The following is a 21,253-nucleotide window of genomic DNA, read 5'->3' as shown; positions in this document are numbered from 1 at the left end:
TATAACTCGACCCACAAATTATTACATGGTTCAAATACACTGATTTTTGTACACTTAGCTATTATTAGTTTCTTATTAGGTTATAAAGTTACCACATGTAACTTTAGTGAGCTAAGGGTGTGGAATTAATTAAAATAAGGGGTTTCCCAAAAATTCTCTAATGCAGAAAAAGAGTCTTCAATTACTTTGTTATCATCACTGAAAGTAAGAAACTAAGAAATGTACTAACTAACCGATCTTCCACAGCTGTAGCACCAAGTAATATAAAATCTCTTTCTATCTTCTCATACACTTCTGCCAATTTCTTATCCCGCTCCTGAAGGGCCAGCTTTGCACTCTGCAGCAGCTTCTGTACATTCTGATATTCTTCTGCTGTGAGCTTCTTATATGCAACACACAACGTTCGCAGTCCCTCCTAAAGAACACAATCAAAAGAAACAAAATGCATTTTAAAAAACTCTTCTTAGACTTCTTGCTGGTGTTTATGCTGGAGGATTTGAAAAAGGAACATCATGAAGTGACTATGTATAGACTAGTACAGTATAGTATGGATTGGATATGGTTCAACTTAATTCTGTTCTGCTCCAGAAGCAGCTACAACCTGATGGACCAGCCTCAATCTCTAGAAGGTAAACAGCCCAGTGATGCAGCTGGATATATGAGATTACATGAGAAGGCAAAGTCAAGGTAAAGGTTTATTTTCCTATGTGTATAATTAGGCAGGATGAGTCAGAATAAATAATAGTAAAATAAATAGTAGCTCTGCAGAATCTGATTTTGATGCTGTGTTGCAACAGATCCACAGACAGGGACCAAACATCACAAAGAGAACCGAAAGTGAAAATCCAACTATACCATTTCAATCAAGTGAAAACTAGAATTTACCTGTGGGTGATTCAGACTGCATCAAACTTCTGAACTGAGTGATGAATATGAAAGGGAGTATATAGATTGTGTAAGGTAGGGAGAAACACAGTAAAGTTTTGCCATCTGAGTTATATATTGCTTCTCACAAACCATTTAACTGGCACTTCAGCTTCCTTAACTTTAATTCATCCAGTAGGTCTTTGTATAGTTATTTATTACCAAACCAATAAGGACAATTATTCAAATATCTCCATGACTCTTGGAATTTATAAAAACAGGTGCCAGGTATGTTCTTGGAGAGGCTACTGTGTGCAGGAGCCAGTCCTATTTCCAATTATGCAGGATGAATAAATAGGTGCTGGTCTGGATTTCTTTCTTGACAGACACTGAACGGATATGATACGTAAATACTTTTCAATTTCATTAGCCTCTTTTATTTGTAATTATCAGCCAGCCATCCCATAAAATGAAGCTTAGTAAAACATTTTGTGATCTTTTTGTTTCAAAACAAAAGCAGGTGACACTGTAGCAGGTTTTCTTCCACATATCTGTAATAATACTTTGTCTTCAGTCTGAGTACTGGATGCCAGCAAATTATACTCTATTGTAAGACTGGCAGTTGTCCTGCATTGCAATCAGTTCTCCATATTTTCAGATACAGCAAAATTCAATACTTGACCACTCCAAATACTACTTTCAGATAAAACCAAGTTCTAAATTTCTTTTGAAGATGATCAGCCAGTTCATAGCTGATTTTTAGCAAGCAAAAATATAAGATATTGATGATCACTGCACTGTCTCCTCAGAGCTTATAAAGCAATCAAAGGCAGAAAATCACAGTTGCTAAGGCTGCGGGCTAAAACTAGCAATAGTTTTTACAGAGACTTACTGTTTTTCACTTTTCTTCTATTCAAAAATTAATTCAAACCACTATTGTGAAACTGCCATACTAACGAGCTAACTGATGACCTCTGGTTTAACACAGAGCTGGGCATATCTAATGTATTCATATCACACCACAACTGACATTTGGAAGATGAGATGGAGGACAGATGCAAATAAAGGAGTTACAAAGACTGCTAGCCACAAAGCCTGAGTGAACCTTGGCATAGAATAACCTTGGTGCCTGTAAAAACAAATCTTGTAGCAGAAAAAGCAGCAGGTCAGAACACTGAATTTATTTTGGATACTGATATCACGTGAACAGACCAATAAAATGGAATCTTACCACTGCATTGCGTTGTACTCGGGCTCGTACTTGTTCAATTTTACCTTCTTTAACCCTAGGAAATATGGAGGAATCTGCTCCCTTACAAAACAGAAATATATCACCTAAAAGAGACAGCATATGGAATTCAAAATGACCAAATATACTTTCTTCAAAAAACATCCAAATTAGTAAGTTTTCAAAATATTTTCTTCTAACTTTTTGGTAACATTTGTACTCATACTGGTCCCTTGTTTTATAAAGAAAGCCATACAGACTGTGTATGTTTATAGACTGTGTATGTTTAACTCCGATAAATCAGAAACAAATTCAAGTGAGACAAAAAAATCAAACAGAATGTGACAGCCCTACCTGTTGAAGATTTAACGATTACACTCATTCGCCGTCTCACAGAATCAAAACTGAAAACCTCCAATAATTCAAACCTGAAACAGAACACAGAATCAAAACTGCAAACCTCCAATAATTCAAACCTGAAACAGACACAGAACTATTTTTTACAAAACTCTATTTTCTTGATTCCTAAACTGGTTATTATGACTTCAAGCACATAAATTAAACATTACTTCTAACGTGGAAGATTATGTTGAGTACTATGGAATATGGAACTAGTACAGAATGAAACAGCAGGTTACAAATAGTAAGTAAGGAAAGCCCTTAGCTCTTAGTTACTTGAAACACAACTTGTGATGTCCCTAAGTATCCTCAGATGTACAGTCACTCTAATTTAAGTAGAAGACTAGAAACCTTGCAGCAGAGCACAGTACCAATTATAAAGTAAGTTTCTATGTATAATACTTAGACATAGCTTTAGAACTTGAAATGCATGCTTACACCCAAGTCTTTATTTTATATTTTTCTAATTTTTATTATTCCTAATCTCCTAGATGTGCTGACCTAATTCCATAATCTTGCTCAAATGTTGACAGATAATTTATTCAAGTGAATAGAAAAATATTTCTTTTTACTGGTTTTATACTTGCCATTATTTCTATTATTTGATTTTATCACATGTTCCTTTCCCTTTTTAAGTGGAAAATTAACACAAGCTCCTGTTGCACTGTTTTAGTTTAATCAGTTTGTATACTTCTATCATTTACTATGTTATCCATTCCCCTTAACTTAAGAGAGCCCCCCTTTTTCCAGAGCAAACATAAGCAATCCAATCATTAATCCCAACTTTTTCAGGATTCGTCTCTATCCAAATCTGCTTGTTTAACTAGATCCTTCAGTCCTAAGTCCTTTTAACACCCTAGAAAACTCAGACCTGTACAAAGCTACATCAGGCCTATGTCTACAAACTGTGATGCATTTGGGAGAAAATTCTCAATGATTACAGTGATTTCTTCTGAGTCACCAAATGATACTGACTCCAGTTCTTATGAGCTGAGCCTAGAAAGTCTCCACATTATCCTAAAAGGGGGTAAAGTAACAGCAGGGTTCCTATACTTGTGTCCAAGAGTCCCTGCACAGTTAGCAGGGTACCCAAGCAGGAAGATGCAGATATACCACAGACTTAACCACCAAACATCTAGAGAAGTGTAAGGTAAATTTTCAAGGGTATGTACATACCATGAAACAGCTGTACTATTTCAATGTTATTGAAAATTTGACTCATACTATGTTCCACAAAATTTATTCTACAGATATTACCCTCCTGTAAATTCCATGGATTATCTGTGAACAGCAAATTTCATACACAGCATTTTCTATTAAGAATATATAAAACCATCAGGAACTATTAGATTAGGTCATGAATCCCACATCACACCTTCATTGTCATATCAATATTTTATACTGCATATAATGTAAAAAAAAGTGAAAGTAATTAAAATTACTAAATTTTCTTTATTTTTCTACTAAAATGCAAGGTTCCTGGCTTTCATGACTTAAAAATTCATCTGTAAGGAAACAATAGTTTATTAAACACATCAACAAAAACTCATCAGTCTATTTTGTTATATTTTAACCACTCACTTTTCTATGTTATTTTCCCGATTTAAGATCTCCATATAATTGTCTTTCAGTCTTAGATAGGTGTAACCAAGTCTGTAAAAAGAAACACAGAACAAAAGAATGAATGCAACAAATATACAATTAACCAGTTTAAGCATTTAAGGATTAAGTTAAGGATTTAAGACTGAGCCCACAACAAACCCAACACCAAAATCCCAATAAGTTTTTAGTTGATTTTAGGCTATGAACATTCATGAATTCATGTTAAGAAAGCAATCAGCTGAAGATTACTTGGTGTTTGTTATTACGATTTTTCTTCTGAAAACAAATTTGAACTTCAGTGATTAGATCTGTAGTTTAGAAAAATATAATACCTAAGTACACACGTACCTCTGTATTCCTTCAACTAAAGCAACTTCATCAGGTGATGATGATATATATATACAAGGTCTTCTTGGTACCTGGTTTTTCTTCAAACCATCTACACTATCATCATCCTTTACCTGAACAGTGTGGCAGAGACAAAGAGCTCGGAAAAATAGCTCCTCTCTCTCCTGAAAAATAAAATTAATGGTTGTCATTACATGTTATCACTTGAAAACTCTTCTTCTGGGAGGTGACCGATATCACTGATTACTGCTGATTATTAATCAGACAAAGGCAGGCTCCTTGACAGGGAGCCAGATCTTTCCCTGTGGTAACCTCACAATTGTGCCACAGCTGTTTGTCCCCTTAGGATTGCCATCCCAGTCAAGCTAATGATGCTAAAAACCCCCAGCGTGCATCTTCTACCTCCTCTGAATCCCTAGATTAGCTGAAGGTGTTTTTTCTTCACTTTTGCTTAAACTTTAACAACTTGCATTAATTAAGTACTAGTCAAGGTATCATTTAAATGTCCTGAGCTCACACAGAAGGATGTAGTACCTGGAGCACAGGTCTTAGAAGGGCTTACAGATTTCAATCTCTTGAGCAGCTTGAACACCCCTCAGAACTAAATAAATCACTGAAGTGCACATACTTTGGCAGCTCCAGCCAACCACTTCCTCTAAAATTTCAGATGGTTTGGTAATGACAGCTCCTGGCACCAGAAAGAGATTTCTATTTCATGGATATCTGTGTGTGTTATATCTTTGTCTTTGTGCCTGAAATCTATTCCTGTGTGCTGTTAAATACAAACTGTGCCATTGTGATTCCAAGATAAAAACTCAGCACACCTTGGGACCACATTCTGAGGGCCATGGGTGAGAGACATAAGGCTGCTGAATTACACAAACATATTTCAAGAGACCTCATTTTGTCACAGTGAAGGGCATGACATGAAGTGAGTGTGACTATGATATTGTACTGATGTTATAAAAAATTCATTGTATTTTGGCTGTAATTATTGTGCCCATATACACCCTGTTCACATGTGAAGACTCCCAAACTTTCAACTAATTTTCAACTTTCAACATAGCAAATAGCCACAATACATATATGCTGTAGGTAGCACACTTCAGAGGTGGCTAAATTAAGTCACATTTTAAAGTAATTGAATTTGATCATAAACCATTCTCTGGTCACATTTTCACTCAGTGATGACTAAATAAGTGATTGCACTAAGCCCCCATTTTCCCCTTTGAGGATTTTCCTGTCTTGCTTCCTCTGTTGTAGCTAAGGTTAAATGGAAACCAGTTATCTGTGTCTGTAGCTATTAACCAGAGAAAGTTCTATATTTGGGTTTTAACTTAGCTTTATAACTGCATTAAAATGAGAAACTTCCCACTAAGCCTTTAAATCTTACTCTTAACTAGGAAATGAAAATGTCTATGCATTTATCTACTTTGATTATTAAAATTCAAGAATGTTGGATTTCTAACATTCCCTTCATCAGTACAGTTGAATTTTCATGTTTCATTGTAAAAAACCAAGAACAGAAAAAGTTATCATACCTTGCCACTACCTCCTGGAGATGAATCAATCATATCAATGCCTGTACAGTCATGGAGGATTTGGCCATTGCAGATGACATGTGGTACATAAACATGCCCTTCAATGCAACATTCTACAAATTCCATATTGTTCTCAGTTAATGTTCCTGTTTTATCTGTGAAGACATACTCAATCTGCAAACAAGCACAAAATAAAAACCGCAGGAATATGAACAGAATTTTCAACGTCTCTGAACAAAACTGAGTTTATTACTGGGCTACACCTTCCTTTGAAAATCCTTATGCTCTTTCAGAAAAGGAACACTACAATTTCTTCTGGCAGTTATCTTTATAGAAATATAGGCCCTGAAAGATTTTATCCTGCAAGAGTATCAAGTAATGCTACCTTTTGCCTCATAATGGATGTAAATGATGTGTTTAACCTACTTCCACTCTTCTCTCTAGGTCCTTTTTAGTTTTTAATTCTTTCTTGCTGCAAGACAGGTATTTATAGAAACAAAATGCATACAAATTTCATTTCCCAGGGATTACTATTTAATGCATATGCTTGATGCGTAGTACTGTTCTATACTGCCAGAACAGTCTTTAGGGTAGTATCAGAATTCCCCACTACAATTATGTTAGTTTAAATCAGGACTGTGGACACATACAGTTATACGCCTGGGCACTGTAATTGCCCTGGAAACACTCATTCTGTCTCAATATTGAATTTTTCATTAACTTCATCTTTTACAATGAGCCCCAGTGCTTAAGTCTAACAACATTAGAACTAAAACCAAAATCTGAACTATCAACTAGAAGAACTAGATTGGCTCCATTTTGGATCCTGGATGTAGGTATCGTATACATACTGCATGTCATATTTGATAAAGTAAGAAAATGATGTAAGGTAAGGAACTAAACACTGAAAATAAGGCTATTATTTAGAATTCATCAGATTGTTTATCAAACTTCTCTATTTATGCAGTGCACTGAGCAAACTAAAAACCAAATAAATTTTTGCTCAGTCTTCAAAAACATCATTAATTATGCACGCTTTCCACTGAGATCGACTTTTATAATATGCACTAATCTGAAAAGGCAAATGCCAAATTTTATGGTGGCTTTTATCTGTGGACAAAATACCCGCAATTAAACTTTTTTCCGAGTGGATAGGATTTATATGGATTTTTTTCATCTCAACCCCTACATTCAGTTTCATCATAAAATTTACAAAATGCTCTCAATCAAGTCATTCAGTGTGTTGCTTTGTCACAGTGTTTCCTCATGTTCAGATAGACCCTCCAATTTCAGGTTGTGCTCACTGCCTCTAGAGTCACCACTGAGACAATCCTGGCTCTATCCTCTTAGTACCCTCCTGTTGAGATATTTGTATAGATTGGTAAAATCTTCCCTGAATCTTCTTTCCTCCAGGCTGGACAGTCCCAGCTCTCCCTACCTGTCTGCATGAGCCATGCAAAGTCCAGTCCCCTGGCTGTCTTTGTGGCCCTTCACTAGGCTCCCTGCAGTATGCCCATGTGTCAGTCCTGGGCAGCCCAGAGCCGGACACAGCACTCCAGGTGAGGCCTGGAGAGGGGCAGGATCATCTCCTCTGACCTGTTGGCAACACTTTGCCTAACACAGCCCATGGTACCCCTGGCCCTCTTTGCCATAAGGACACACTGCTGGCTCACGTTGAACTTGATCTCCATCAAGACACCAGGTCCTTTCATGCAAAGCTGCTTTCCAGCTGGATGGCCCCCAGTCATCCAAATCATTCATGGTCAGGATGGGAGCCAGTACTGACCTCCAGTGTACACTGCTAGATACTGGCCTCCCACTGTGCACTGCTCACCACCACCCTCTGCTCACCCCATGTCCAATCCACCTCACTGCCTGCTCATCCAGGCTGTAATTCAGCAGATCCTCTTTCAGGATCTTATTGGAGGCAATGTCAATTGTCTGCCATAATAATGAAATACCTGGTACCACCTTTAATCCAAATAGATAGATCCTTAAAACCTTTATTACCTGTTTGACTAGAAAGAAATACAACATCTTATTTATTTATTTGAAAAACCTATGCAAACATATTTAACTGAGATCTTAAATATTTTATCAAACAAAATTTATCTGTATCTCTTTCAAGGTGATGATTTTCTTAACACAGAACGGAATTTCTTTTCAAAAATTAGACTGACAATTATCATTTTAATGGGTGAAACTTGTGTCTGGAGATGCAGTATCAGTCTAGTCAGATAAAAAGGGTTTTGGGGAGGTTTTTTTGTATCTAATTTTTAATCTAAGGAAGCTAGATGCTTATATAATTTCCCTCTATAATCAATGGAGAGGAAGTGTTTATTTCTTAATACTACAGTAATACTAATTCAATTTCACTGACTGGGCGAGAAATTAGAATTTTTGATTCTGAAAACAAAAATATCTCAGATTTTATTTTTAAAACTAATCATCACTAAAGAAAATGCACATGTAGCTGCAAAAAACCCCAAAATAAAACAAAACTAAAAAACCTTGAAGTAACAATTTTAAAACAATAACTTACAGTAGAAACAGTTGAAAAAAGTAAAATTCAATTAAATTTACCTGTCCCAACTCTTCATTGAGGTCAGAAGTGTTCACCAGTGGTCCTTCACCTGTACCCTCATCAAACATTTCCTCATCCCACGCAATGAAATAAGAACCAAGAAATTTCTGCATTTCCACAGTGACATACATGGAGACAGGAATAATGTAGTTGAAAAGAACCATGAATGCAAGGAAGTCTGTAAAAGCTTGAAGAAACTGACAAAGAAACAAGATGGAAATATTGATTTTTCATGTACCATTAAACACTGCAAGATTACTACATGTATTTACAAATCAGTTTTTTCAAATAACTTTTGAACAATAAGCAACATCTTTCATAGCTCACAGTTCAGCACAGGATGTAAACCTTCATGATTTATAACATCACAACTGGCATGCAATAGAGCCTTTTCATTGAAATTTGCATTTTTCTTTAGAGATATACAGGTGTAGAATGCAATTACATAGCATTATTATAAAGTTCTAGAGCAACTAATAAGCATGCTGAAGATTTTTGGGGAACAAGGGAAACATTAACAGGCACATTCAAAAATTACCAAAAAAATAGCATAGTTCCACAGTAACTCCTTCAAGGATTACCAAATTACATAACTTTCAGGCAGCAGCACTTCATAAATAAATAAAGGGCTTCCTTTCCCACTCTCAACACAAGCACAGTGTATGCAGATAACCTGGCTCAATTTTTCAGTGGTGGAGATTGGTGAAGCTACAGGTTGAGACAGTGCTGCTGGTGGTAATGTGAGCTCTAGAATGCCTGCCTAGCATGTGCTCCTCATGCATTCAGGGTAAGGAAGCAAATTTTCCCCTAGTCTGACTGGGAGGATTTAGTGAAATTAATATTGTGCTTCCTGTAGGGCAGGGTTCAGTTCACTGCTTTGGATCCTGTGGGTATCCATTCAGGACAATGTTCTTGTTCCTGTAAGAACACCTGGCACTGGTGACTGATGCTTTCTGATGCACTCATAACAGAGCAATATGAAAGTAAGCTGTGGAGGGGCATTTTTATGGAGATTCCCACAGTGGATTATTTTGAACATGTCTCTTACAGGACTGCCAATAGCTGTGGGACTCCTTCCAGCCCTTGTATTTCTTGGCGAGAGGTCAATTCTTTAGTAATTTATATAAATAATAAGCAGCTCCAAAACACTTTCATGAAGCTTTTTATATTAAACTAGAGTTTTTCTCATCAGTTAAATTCACACATACAACTTAGGGGCAAAAATTTAACATACAAGCTTTCTGCAAGTACATTACCACCACTGTCAGCAAAAAAGCATGACTGGTAAGTAAGCAGGCTGTATATACTTTTCAGTAGAAAACTCTCTATAAATTCCTATAAATTAAGGGTTTTGGGTAACTTTCTTGGTATTATAATTTATTTCCATACCAAATTTCTTTTCTTTTCAGGCTCTGTTTTCTGATTGTACCATGGCTCATCACGAAATGGTTCACTCTGCCAGGCATACTTCAGAACAGTATTTATTAGTGCTTTACTGACGAGAATACAGAGGTATACAACAAGAAATACATTCATTGATCTAAAAAAAAAAAGGGCAAAATAAGAATTCCATTAGCATATAAACTACAGAGTTTATCAGAAGATGTTATACTCAGTCTGTTATACATCAGTCTAATATTTGCTGCAAGTCTAACAATGCTAAGATGTTCAATGACTCTTCCAAAGTGCTTTTCCAATGAGGAAAAATATTACTGCATTAAAATTTACAACTGCACTATTTTCTATTTTTAATTCCTATTTTTCCATTTTTATAGTTGTTTCCAAAATACGTATGACAAATCACCAAAATTAGTATATTAGTGAAAACAACAGTATAGATAGAATCGTAACAGAATAACTGGGCTTGAATCTGCAGTCCTTTTCATGCCACTTCGCTGAATCATTATAAGATCACTCACATAAGTACTTTTAAAGAAATAAAAAAAACAACAAAGAACATATTGCTATGTAGCTTTAAGATTTTTGACTCTAGGCAGATCTAAAAAAAAAGCAAGAACATTTTGCATTTAAGATTATATTTTCATTAATGATGGGCATGAACTAAAAGCCATGGGTTATACACCAATAACAACAGAAAGAGACACATCATCATTTCTCAGTCGCTGCATAAGAGAAAGGCTGTCAGCTGGTCAGTACATCTTGCCTTAATCAATGACATCTTGTTTTTCACAAGGCTGGACACCTTACTCAGAGCTGATGATTTCAGATAGAGTAGGAATAGAAAATAGTAAGCAATCAATGTCAGCTCACTCCTTAAGGATAGCATTGTCATACTTTCCCATCATATATGTCTGTGTGGAACTTGTTAATTTCAGCTAAACCATGGAAAACATGCCACAGACAAGCATTGTTACTGCAGCTGATCCAACCTGAAGTGCATTAAAAAAGTTATTTTTACTGAATTCAAGACTTAATTGCAATGAAAAGCATTGAATGCTAGGATAATAAAAAACACAACCTCAGAAAACTGTCAGTAAATGTACTTTAAATAGTGAAAGAAATGTCTTATAGAATAACAAAACATCATACATTAAAGAGCTAAGCATTAAATCAAAATGACTTTTTTTTTTTAACACCTAACAAGAATAATTTGTATTGAGAACCTCATTTATACGGTGTTATATAACTTGCATTATAAGTAAAAAATTATTTAAAAATAAGCAAATTTTAAGTCTCTCTACTTCTTTTCTTTCATTTAAATCAGTGAAACATACATTTTCAGAGAAAAAAAAATCTGATTTGCACCATTTAAACATGCAGCTTTCAAACCCCAAAATAAGTATTAGAAATTTTACTTCTCTACAGCAGATCGCTTCTGTGATTTTGATTGGTAATTTAATGCCATCTTAGTTTCCATGCCAGTGTAGATAGCAACACCTGAAATTAGACAACTTGTTTTACTAAAGATTGCACAGTGTAGTAACTTCAAAAGAGCACAATTCATTAGATTATTATACTCTGTCATTTCTTTAATTCTTTAGTCTGAAGAAAGAAACCACAGATTTGGATGACAACCCAAAATTAGAAATGGCTTAATTATCTTGGTACTTAGAAATTTTAAGCAGCATTTACATCCTATTCCAGTCACAGTTTCCAATTGCTAGAGTGTTTCTATGTAACAGTATTAAACCTCATTAAAAAGCTGTAAAACAAGTGATGCAATAGAAATCATAAGCCCAGTAGTAACTGTAAGCTTGTAACCTTGTTTGGTGTTCGCTCATTACTTCAGGGTCTGTTAAAGTAGTCAACAGAAATATTTACCAAAGATTTTTTCTGTGTTCTTTAAAGTGGCTCCTCTAAGAAGCAGATTTTCAGATCCTAATGGCCTGCAAAAGGTAAGTATTACAAAATTTAAACATTTAGAGAAAACCATCAGTCACATAAAACAGGAAATTTGTTTTGCTAAAAACCTTTTATTTTAAAAAAATTACAAGGCATATTTAAAATTTTAAAGTGAAAATTAAAAATAGATAAACAGATGCTGAAAATTAAGCTCAGAATTTCACAATTCAAGTCTTAAACCAATGCACCTAAATCCCACATACATAGACACCCAAATAAAGACTCAACATCATAATTGCACAGTACTTATTTTTAAAAATATTAATTCTGTTATTTTTTAGGCTTATATAGTGTTCTGTATGTTACAGCTTCTTAAGGACAATGCACTCCTCCATTTTATTTTAAATGGCATACAAGATATTTTTGATACTTGCTGTAAACATTTTTTTAAATGCCGATAAATACAGGTAAATTAATTTATTGAAGAGTACAGGAATTAATGTAAGGACCTCAATGAAGTTTAAATATTTTAGAACATCATACATCCACTAATCTGCATATGAGTTCAAAGCCAAGGACTACTTTACAGACAGACCGCATGCAGAATTGTCAGATTCTTTCTATACAGCAATAAAAATCAAACCAATGAGTACATTCTGTGTTTTCCAATGTTATTCAAAGTGTACTTGTGGTATGAAACTCCCAAAAAAATCAAGGAACTCCAAACAAACAGGGCTACAATGCTGATGTAAAACCTGAAACTACTTTCAAGAGACTAGTGGAACAATGTTACACGAATGACCCAGATCAATTGACAGTTTCCATAGCAGACTGTGACAGAAAATAATGTATCTATAGACACACTGAGGTTAGAAAGGCACTTAGCCAGCACAGCCTAACTCCCCACATGATGGGATCTAGGATATCACCCCAGCAAGTAGCTTTTCTCTACTACTGCTTTGCCTCTTGTGACAAGAATCAGAACAAAATCAGGTACAGCAAGTTGGATGTTGCCTCTCTTGAACACACAGCACTATGAACATTTTACACAGAAGTACAAACACACTTGGTAAAATTACACAAAAAAATTATTTGACATGTTCAAACCCTTCAAAATTTAAGAAAAATTAAATACACAAGTGATACTATTTATATTGTTTAGTGCACTAACAAGATCTCACACTAATGGGGCAGTATTTTATAAGTGCTATCAAAATAATTTACAAACTAAATACATATCAGATAAAATTGAAGTTGAATAAAGACATTAAAATACTAAAGAAGAGAAATATGATTAGAAGATAAAATATCAATTATTTATGAACTAGCAGTCTGTGATTTTCTAAGAGAAAAATACTTTATCACTAAAACATAGCAGCACAATGTTGGTGAACTGAAGGTAATTCTCATTATTGATACATATTGAACTGTGAAATATTTAAATGTGCAGAAACTCTGGATTTCCCCACCTTGCAATAGGCTCATTCCTATCATGGTAAACATTTATTCGACCAACAAATCTGAAAGGGAAATATACAGGTAGTTTAACAGTACTGCTAACAGATTATTTAAGAAATATTTACTAGAAAGTATGTACCACAGAGAACACTTTCCAACTGAACAGGCTCCAACTATCCAGAACATGAACAAGAACATAAGAGATACATATAGATATACACTTAAAACATAAAAATACAAAAATACATAGAATGGTAACTTGACATAAATTTTGCAAATAAAGAGGTGTAAAAAATAGAGATAAATCTAAGTAGACTCATGAAAAATAAATAAAAAATCTTATTCCCTAAACTACCTGAGATAAGTCAGTGCAATTACTATATTTTACAACCTCTAAAGCCTACAGCTAAATTAAAACCAAAGCATAGAGCCAGTAAGTAATTCTTCCTCTTAATATTTGTCAGTTCATTTTATCTGTATGTAGTGGCTTGACCCTGGATAGCAGCTAAGCACCCATCAGCCTCTGGCTCCTTCCCTCCCCAGCAGGACAGGGAACAGAACTACAAGAGCAAAAGCAAGAGTTTGACAGTTTAATAAGTGAAGGGAAAAAAACAAGTGACACAAAGGCATCCACTCACCAGCTGCCATGAGCCAGCCGATGTCCAGCCAGTCTCCAAGCAACAGCTGCTTTGGAAGACTGCCCTCTGCCCCTGGTTCTATGGCTGAGCATGACACTATGGCACAGACCCTCTGGTCAACTGAGGCCAGCCATCCTGGCTGTGTCCATCCCCAGCCCCTTGCTCACCCCCAGCCTATTTGCTGGAGGGGCAAAACGAGGAACAAAAAGTTTGACACTGAAAAATTTAGCAACAATAGCTAAAACCATGGTGTGCAATTAATGCTGTTTTAGTCTCAGAGCAACAACACTACACTACACTGGCTGCTATGAAGGGAACTGACTTCATTCCAGCCAGACTCAGTACACTGTATTTGCAATAACCTAGGTATTAGGTTATCCACTGTCCAAGTGGATAACTTAATGCAAAGGGGATTAAGCTGGACATTAGGGCTCTCAATGGTAGAGGAAGCTGTGGGGAGCTGGTGGGCCTGTCACCCCGAAATGGAAGCTCTGATGCTCACAGGAGTGGTAACCTGTCTGCTTAGAGAACATACAACACAGCAGGGCCACATCTGAAGACAATAATGTACAGTTGGTTATGATGCATCATGATAAAAAATAACCATATGCCTTTGGAAAAAAGTTTTAAGTTAGAATCAGCAGAGATACAAGCTGACTACCAATTAACATTTTCATTATTGTGTCAACAGCCCTCTGAAAGAATTTCACCATCTATAATAGCATGAGTTTCAACCTGCAGTCATTCACTTTGAGAGCCAAGTATTTAAAAAAGGGATCAAGCAAGTGACGGACTTGATACTCTGAAGAACCTGTTCTTAAGCAGATTTCTTAAACCAGCTTCTTAATCACCAAGATCACAGAAAAGAGATGACTTCACACCTCAGAAATAAGCGATGTTTTTTCTGCATCTTCCAACAGTATTTGCTGTCAAAAGAGTGCATTATTGTTTTCTGTGTATTATTTCAACTATTTTTTACTGTGGCAGAAAAAACAAGTGTTCTCTCAATGGTACAGGACTTCTTGTATTACCATTAAGAAAAAAACCTCAAAAGGGGCTTCTCAAGATTTCTCATTAGGTTTAGTGGAATTGTGTACAGTTCTTTTGTAAAATACTGAGCATTGTATGACTTTATACAACTGTAGACATTTTTGTTCATGTTCTGCATTGAAGTGTTTTCCTAATCATGATGGTGTCATGCCGTCATTAGCCAATATTTCAAAGCCTATGGTATGAGGCTCATGGCTAACAACAGCAGATGAAAATCTGTGTTTCAAATAGTCTTGACAATTTAAATTTTTTGTGGCTGACGTCCTGTCAGATCTGATTAGATTGAGAGTGGCTTTACTTTGCAATGTGACTGATGAAGTTCTGTACCAGGACTAGAAGTGCTTGTCATTTACTTACTATTCATTTGTGCTAGACTGTTACTATTATCTTCAATCTGCAATATCTTTGCAAACCCTTTTAAGGCCACTTCAGCATTTTGTGAGTGTTATTTTACTTAAAACTAGATCATATAATCTGTAAATTTAACTGAGTACACATAAATGACAATACTTCGCAATATGCTGAAAGCAAAGGAGTGAGTGCCACAGGCAACCTCTCCATATTGTGGCACACCCTGTCCTCTGGAGAACCTCACAAATTCTATGTGACATACAGAGAGGGTATGGGTACCAATATCAAAAAGTATACTAAGTATTAGTAAATCTTAACTTCTTCTTCATTTTTGTATTTAAAAAAACCCCAAAAACTGAAGTTCTAAAATTTTCACCACATTCCTCAGTGGACTGCTTTGTGCCATCCCCCTTTGGAAATTACTACCCCAGAGCACACCTAGGGAGCTACCTGCACAAAAGGAGTATGGATGGAAGACCTACCTGACTTCAGGCTCACTCTGGGGCTCACTCTAATCAGAGAGATGCAGCCTGCATCCTTTCATTATGATTTTTAATGATTTATTGCTCAGGTACCTTAAATGAAACAGGTAAGAATTATTGTCTTACTTATAAAGGTCAGGCTGAGGTTGTTCACATTCAATGGTAGCGTGTAGTGCATCGATTTCCTGTTCATTGTGAAATGCCTTTGTGTCTTGAACAGCATAGTAAGTCTGGAATCAATAAAAACATGTAAATAAAATAAAAAAGAACAGATACACAAGACATTACTCTGTACATACACTGCAGATCATGAAATTTACTAACTTATGTAAGAGCACATAATTCAGATAAGAAGCATCTCTAAATGCTCCTATTTGGGCATCTTCTTACATGGTGTTTTCCACCCTTTTTTAATGATTATACACTTATGTGAGAGTACCCTGCAGTGTATTCATAAATCAGGTCACTATGAAAGCATAGAAGTACAAAACATTAGTGCATTACCACTGTAATCTGCATGCCTATACTGGACACAAACAAAATCACAAATTAATGTCTTAAAACTTTTTATAAAATAATATTACTTTAATAGAAATGAAGTCATATGGTAGAAACATAAATGACACAAATTATTGTACCTGCTTACACATATAAGCATGAAGTCATATTGTGGTCTGTGTCAAAAATTAAAAGCAAACTTTGCCTTAGAAAGAAAATGTAGAACATTTAATTACTTTGTGACTGGATTCACCATCCAAACTAGTTGTTGTAACAAAACATGTTCCATCTCCTCTACTACTCGATAGGAATATTAAATCACATGGGAATGTTTCATCTTCTTTTACCATTACAATATCTCCAACCTAAGGAAAAAACACAAGAAAATAAAATGCACATATATAGGAGCCCTAATTTCAGATTTCCTAGATTAACATAAGTAATTGAAAATTCAGCAGTTTTTATTTACACCACCATTTTACCAGAACAGTAAAGAATTACAGAGATATTGCTGGAAAACTGAATTATACCTTGCAGAATGACTGAGATCTACTGTTTCTGACACCCTGCAACTACTCTCTTATTAAGTTTTGCAACATTATTTCAAAGATGGAAGATATTATCTTTGTTTTAAGACTAAATACAACAAAACTGTTTCAAAACCAGAAGGATATAAGCTGCTCTTAGACACCGCTGAAAGAGTGTCAGAAAAAGCCAGTAATTTAATCTGCTGATGGAAACAGGATACATTTTTAGCAGAATTTTTAAGAAGTCCACTTTAAGAAGTCCATCCCATTTCTATCCATGTTTAAAGGTGAGCAAAATAATTTTTATTCATAGAAACACAGGCAATATTTTACAGCATGTTAGAATGTTGCAACAGAACAGCCAACCAATTACAAATTCAAAATATTCATGCAAATCATTCAAGAAAAATGAGTTTTTCTATATTTTTGGAGATTAAACAAGTGGCAAAGACATATTCCATATTCTAAGAATATCAGTGTTTTAATAAAAATTACATTAGAAATTCATAATTTTTGCAATTTTTCATGTAGGTCAACATCTATTCAATATACTTTTATGCCAAAATTTATTATAATAAAACTCAGCTTAATCATTGCTTGTTATATCCTTATACAGCTAAATTCCACTATCCTTAGCAGTTTGCAGGAGTCACTTAATTCCAGTTAAGCAAAACAGTCTGATAAAAATCAGCAATAGTAACACCTAAAAATAAAATTTTAGAATTATTTAAAAAATTAGATTTATCTAATTGTAGATATGAAATAGGCTTTTTTTTCCTTAACCAATAACAATGAATAATTGCAGATTATACACATGGCACTAGAGAACACAATACCTGCAACAATCAGGTATAAAATTCTAATTTTCCTCATTCCAAACCAAATAAAAGTACTAGTACATAGCATCTTAATACAATTTAAAAGCCATTCCAGTATTTGCCACTATGTCAGCTAAGGATGCAAAGGGGACAGGGACAGGTTCTTTCTGGTGGAAAATTACACGACCTGAGGCAGTGGGCACAACCTGGAACGTGGGAGGGTCCACCTCGTTTTCATCATGCCGGTGACTGAGCACTCACAGCTGCCCAAGGGAGGCAGTGGAGTCCCCGTCCTCAGGGAGACTTGAAACCTGCCTAAATAGGGTCCTGAGCAAACAGCTCTTGATGGCCCTGCTGGCCCTGCTGGAGCTGGGGGTGGACCAGAGAACCTCCAGTAAAATAAAGTAAAGCCACTGTCAATGCCAACCTCAACCACTCTCTGACTGTATGAAAAAGAACTCAATTTTTTTAGCAATTCCTTTTTTCCTTCTTTAATGAAGTGTCCTCAGGCTTTAGGTGAAGAGGGGTCTACTTTTTATAACCTAGTTTGTTTTCTCATGTAATATAGATCTGAGAATGTCACACATTTACAAACAGACACAAATATCCCTTTCTATCCAAGTGCTTTTAAGGTCTGTCTCTCCTATCATTCGGTCACTCAATATACACCCTCTGAAAGGCAATAAAAAGGGGAGAAATTAAGAAAATATGAGTGACAAATTAACCACTAAAATTCAAAATCTAGTTGCATGGTACTTGACTACTTTTGTTTGGAATATTTAACTGGTTAACACACCTGGAATTCTCAAGTATGTGATGTCCTAATTTTTTTTTATTACCAGGAACGCCCAGGCAGAAGCTATCACACTCAAATGGAAGGTCACAGCAGAAAGGCTGTAAACACTGTTGATACACTTATGCCCAAAAACAGCAGAGCAGAAAAAGCCATCCAAACAAACATATTTAAGAAAAAAAAGAAGAAAATTCCAAACAAATATTAACCAAATTTTCTGAGTTCTAAAGAAAATAATGTTAAGAAGTTGATCTGCTCACAAAAACCCCCCAAAAAAACCACAAAAAACCCACCAAATAAGCAGCAAGAATGAATTTCTGAAAACATACCAAAAGGGGCATGTAGCACTATTCACAAGGTCCATGGAGAGATTGTGATTTGATGGGTTTTGAGAAAATACTTAGAATGTGTTTTGCCTGTTTGTATGCATGTATCTCTATACATAGCACTGACTGTCACAATCTGGCTTAAATAAATTATGAATGTGCATAGTAGTAATTATACCCCATCCCAGAGAGTGTTTATGGCCAGGCTGAATAAGGCTCTGAACAACGTGGTCTAGTACAAGGTGTCCCTGCCCACAGCACAGGGACTGGAACTAGGTGATCTTTAAGGCCCCCACCAACCCAAAGCATCCCATGATTCTGTGATAATCACAGTGGACAGAAAATAGAGAAAAGATAAATCATGACAAAAATTCCAAGTTAAAAATGGAAAATGAGAGTAACATTTACAGAAAGAGTTCGTTAATTCCAGTTAAGCAAAACAGCCTGATAAAACACAGCAATAGTAACTTCTAAAAATAAAATCTTAGAATGATAATAATAAATGAGATTTATCTAATCTCATTAGACAGTTTAACTCATTAGGAGTTAAATTTAATAAAAAATTATTCAGAGGCATACAACTAAAAATTACTATACTGTAGATCTAATCATTAAATGCAATAAATGCTGCATCATCATAGTACATTACTGTGTAATTTGTTTTATGTGTGAAGTGTACAAGAAGAGTGAAGTAAAGTCTGACTCACAAAACCGCTTAAGTCATAGGTACTTACTCTTAATTTTCGGCTTTGCTTTCTAACCAGTTTTCCGTGTTGAATGAAATGAACAGGGCATTGATTTATTGCATTGTCAGCTTTATGCCTCAGCCAATCTTCATAACCCTAGAAAAGAGTGAAATGGAATGATGAAGTGATGCACATTTGGCTATAAAGACACAGAATAGCTTTAGGTTATACGAAAATTTTAACAATTATCCTTGATCAGTGTAAGGGAAAAAATATTCTCATTAGAACAAATGAAATTGTGATCCATGTCAGTACCAGAGTTGTGGTGGATATCTATGAAAAAGAGCATTCATGGTTGCAATTAGTCAAACAAAACCATGTATTTCAATTAAGACATTTGGATGAATAAGGGTTTCAAAAGAGGAGAACAGTTTCTGGTATTTTAGTGATCATGTCTTGCTCATGCTCTATTGACTTCAGTATGTGCACAGTACTCATAAAAGCAGTTGTCAAGAAGGTGGTAGTGTAGGCAATATATTTTGGAAGAATGGGACTTTATCCTGTAAGACGATAGACATGACATGACAAAAGGTTGTCATATTTGATGACTGTCTTACATTTCAGCCAAACCTTTTAACCCTATATAAAATATACAGTTGTGAAGAATTTTTTTTTGAGAAACTTTGCAGAGTACCATATTTTTAGTGCTCAATTACCCCATGGCTTTGTGTTTTATACACGCACACAAACTAATGGATAGGGAATCTGCAATTTTCTTATTGAAAAGGTCCTGCCATATGACGAAGATTGGGATTGACAAAGCCATCAGTGGTTAAGAGATGGAAAATACCACTAGTAGTATATAGCATTTTTAGATCTAACTCTCTTGAGCAGATTTGAAAATTCAATGCAGAACAAAAGTATCACTACCTTGGATGCTCTCAAAAATAATCTGTGAATTTACAGAGACTTTATAACTTTAGTGTAATATACTTTGAGGGGTCGGTACAGCTCCTCAGAAGGTGTCAAAATGTACACAAGTTGTTGGGAAGAAAAATCAAGGAAATACACAGAACTGCAGTACCAGGCACAGACTGTCAGGCTTTGGTAGGTCACTACTAACAATAACACTTTATAAAGTGTAACATTTAAAATCTTAAGAGTGGGTAAATCATACTAAAATACTAGCTCTTGCATGTATCACAACTTTTGCTCAACAAGAAGTGCTGAATTTAACTGCAGAATATACTCAATTATGAACAGGTACCACTGTAAAGAAAGACAAACACAACTCTCCATAGCTTCTTTGAAGACTCATGAAGTCTGCATGTAGCATAAAGACTGTGAAGGTAGTAAGTTATCTATTAAGGGACAACCGAAATTATCCTCTGTTTTGGGACCATCTAGGGTGGAGTTTTAACTTTCTTCACCACAGTCCTGTGCTACTGTGCTTTGTACTTGGGGCTAATCCAGTCTTGGTTACACCCCAGTGCTTTGGCTACTACTGAAGAGTGTCAGCATCAAGGCTTTCTCTTCAACCTTCTCCCACAGCAGACCAGCAGGCAGTGGTGGGTAAGAGGCTGGGAGGAGGCATTGCTTGGAAAGCAAACCCAAACTGACCCAACTCTCTCTTTAGTTTTACTTTTGCTCCCTACATTACTCACCTGTTTGATAGCTGTGACAGTGATGACAAACAGAAGTGGGAGTCCACTTGTAACTGGACTAGTAGGTGTATCAATGATTAACTGCAACAAAGA

At 35.6% G+C, this 21,253-nt stretch overlaps 1 protein-coding gene across 6 annotated transcripts in view; it reads right to left on the bottom strand.

Annotated features, from left to right (window-relative positions):
• ATP11A (ATPase phospholipid transporting 11A) overlaps positions 1 to 21,253 on the bottom strand; it is a 119,401-nt gene that overhangs the window by 27,837 nt on the left and 70,311 nt on the right. For 5 of the 6 annotated variants that reach the window (XM_064407835.1, XM_064407834.1, XM_064407836.1 and 2 more), the window contains exons 4-18: positions 21,161 to 21,241; positions 19,545 to 19,652; positions 16,583 to 16,711; positions 15,975 to 16,078; positions 13,339 to 13,389; positions 11,849 to 11,913; positions 11,383 to 11,464; positions 9,956 to 10,106; positions 8,566 to 8,763; positions 5,983 to 6,156; positions 4,442 to 4,605; positions 4,073 to 4,144; positions 2,447 to 2,520; positions 2,096 to 2,199; positions 234 to 415 (exon numbers count right to left, since the gene is read on the bottom strand). In XM_064407835.1, coding sequence (XP_064263905.1) covers positions 234 to 415; positions 2,096 to 2,199; positions 2,447 to 2,520; positions 4,073 to 4,144; positions 4,442 to 4,605; positions 5,983 to 6,156; positions 8,566 to 8,763; positions 9,956 to 10,106; positions 11,383 to 11,464; positions 11,849 to 11,913; positions 13,339 to 13,389; positions 15,975 to 16,078; positions 16,583 to 16,711; positions 19,545 to 19,652; positions 21,161 to 21,241 — 1,739 coding nt within the window. The remainder of the gene's footprint in view (positions 1 to 233; positions 416 to 2,095; positions 2,200 to 2,446; positions 2,521 to 4,072; positions 4,145 to 4,441; positions 4,606 to 5,982; positions 6,157 to 8,565; positions 8,764 to 9,955; positions 10,107 to 11,382; positions 11,465 to 11,848; positions 11,914 to 13,338; positions 13,390 to 15,974; positions 16,079 to 16,582; positions 16,712 to 19,544; positions 19,653 to 21,160; positions 21,242 to 21,253) is intronic. The other variant, XM_064407837.1, reaches the window with a different exon arrangement.

Source organism: Passer domesticus, chromosome 2 (assembly GCF_036417665.1).
Source record: "Passer domesticus isolate bPasDom1 chromosome 2, bPasDom1.hap1, whole genome shotgun sequence".
Lineage (NCBI taxonomy): Eukaryota > Metazoa > Chordata > Aves > Passeriformes > Passeridae > Passer > Passer domesticus.
Note: the sequence above shows the minus strand (reverse complement) of the source record. Positions and strands in the feature narration are given on the sequence as shown.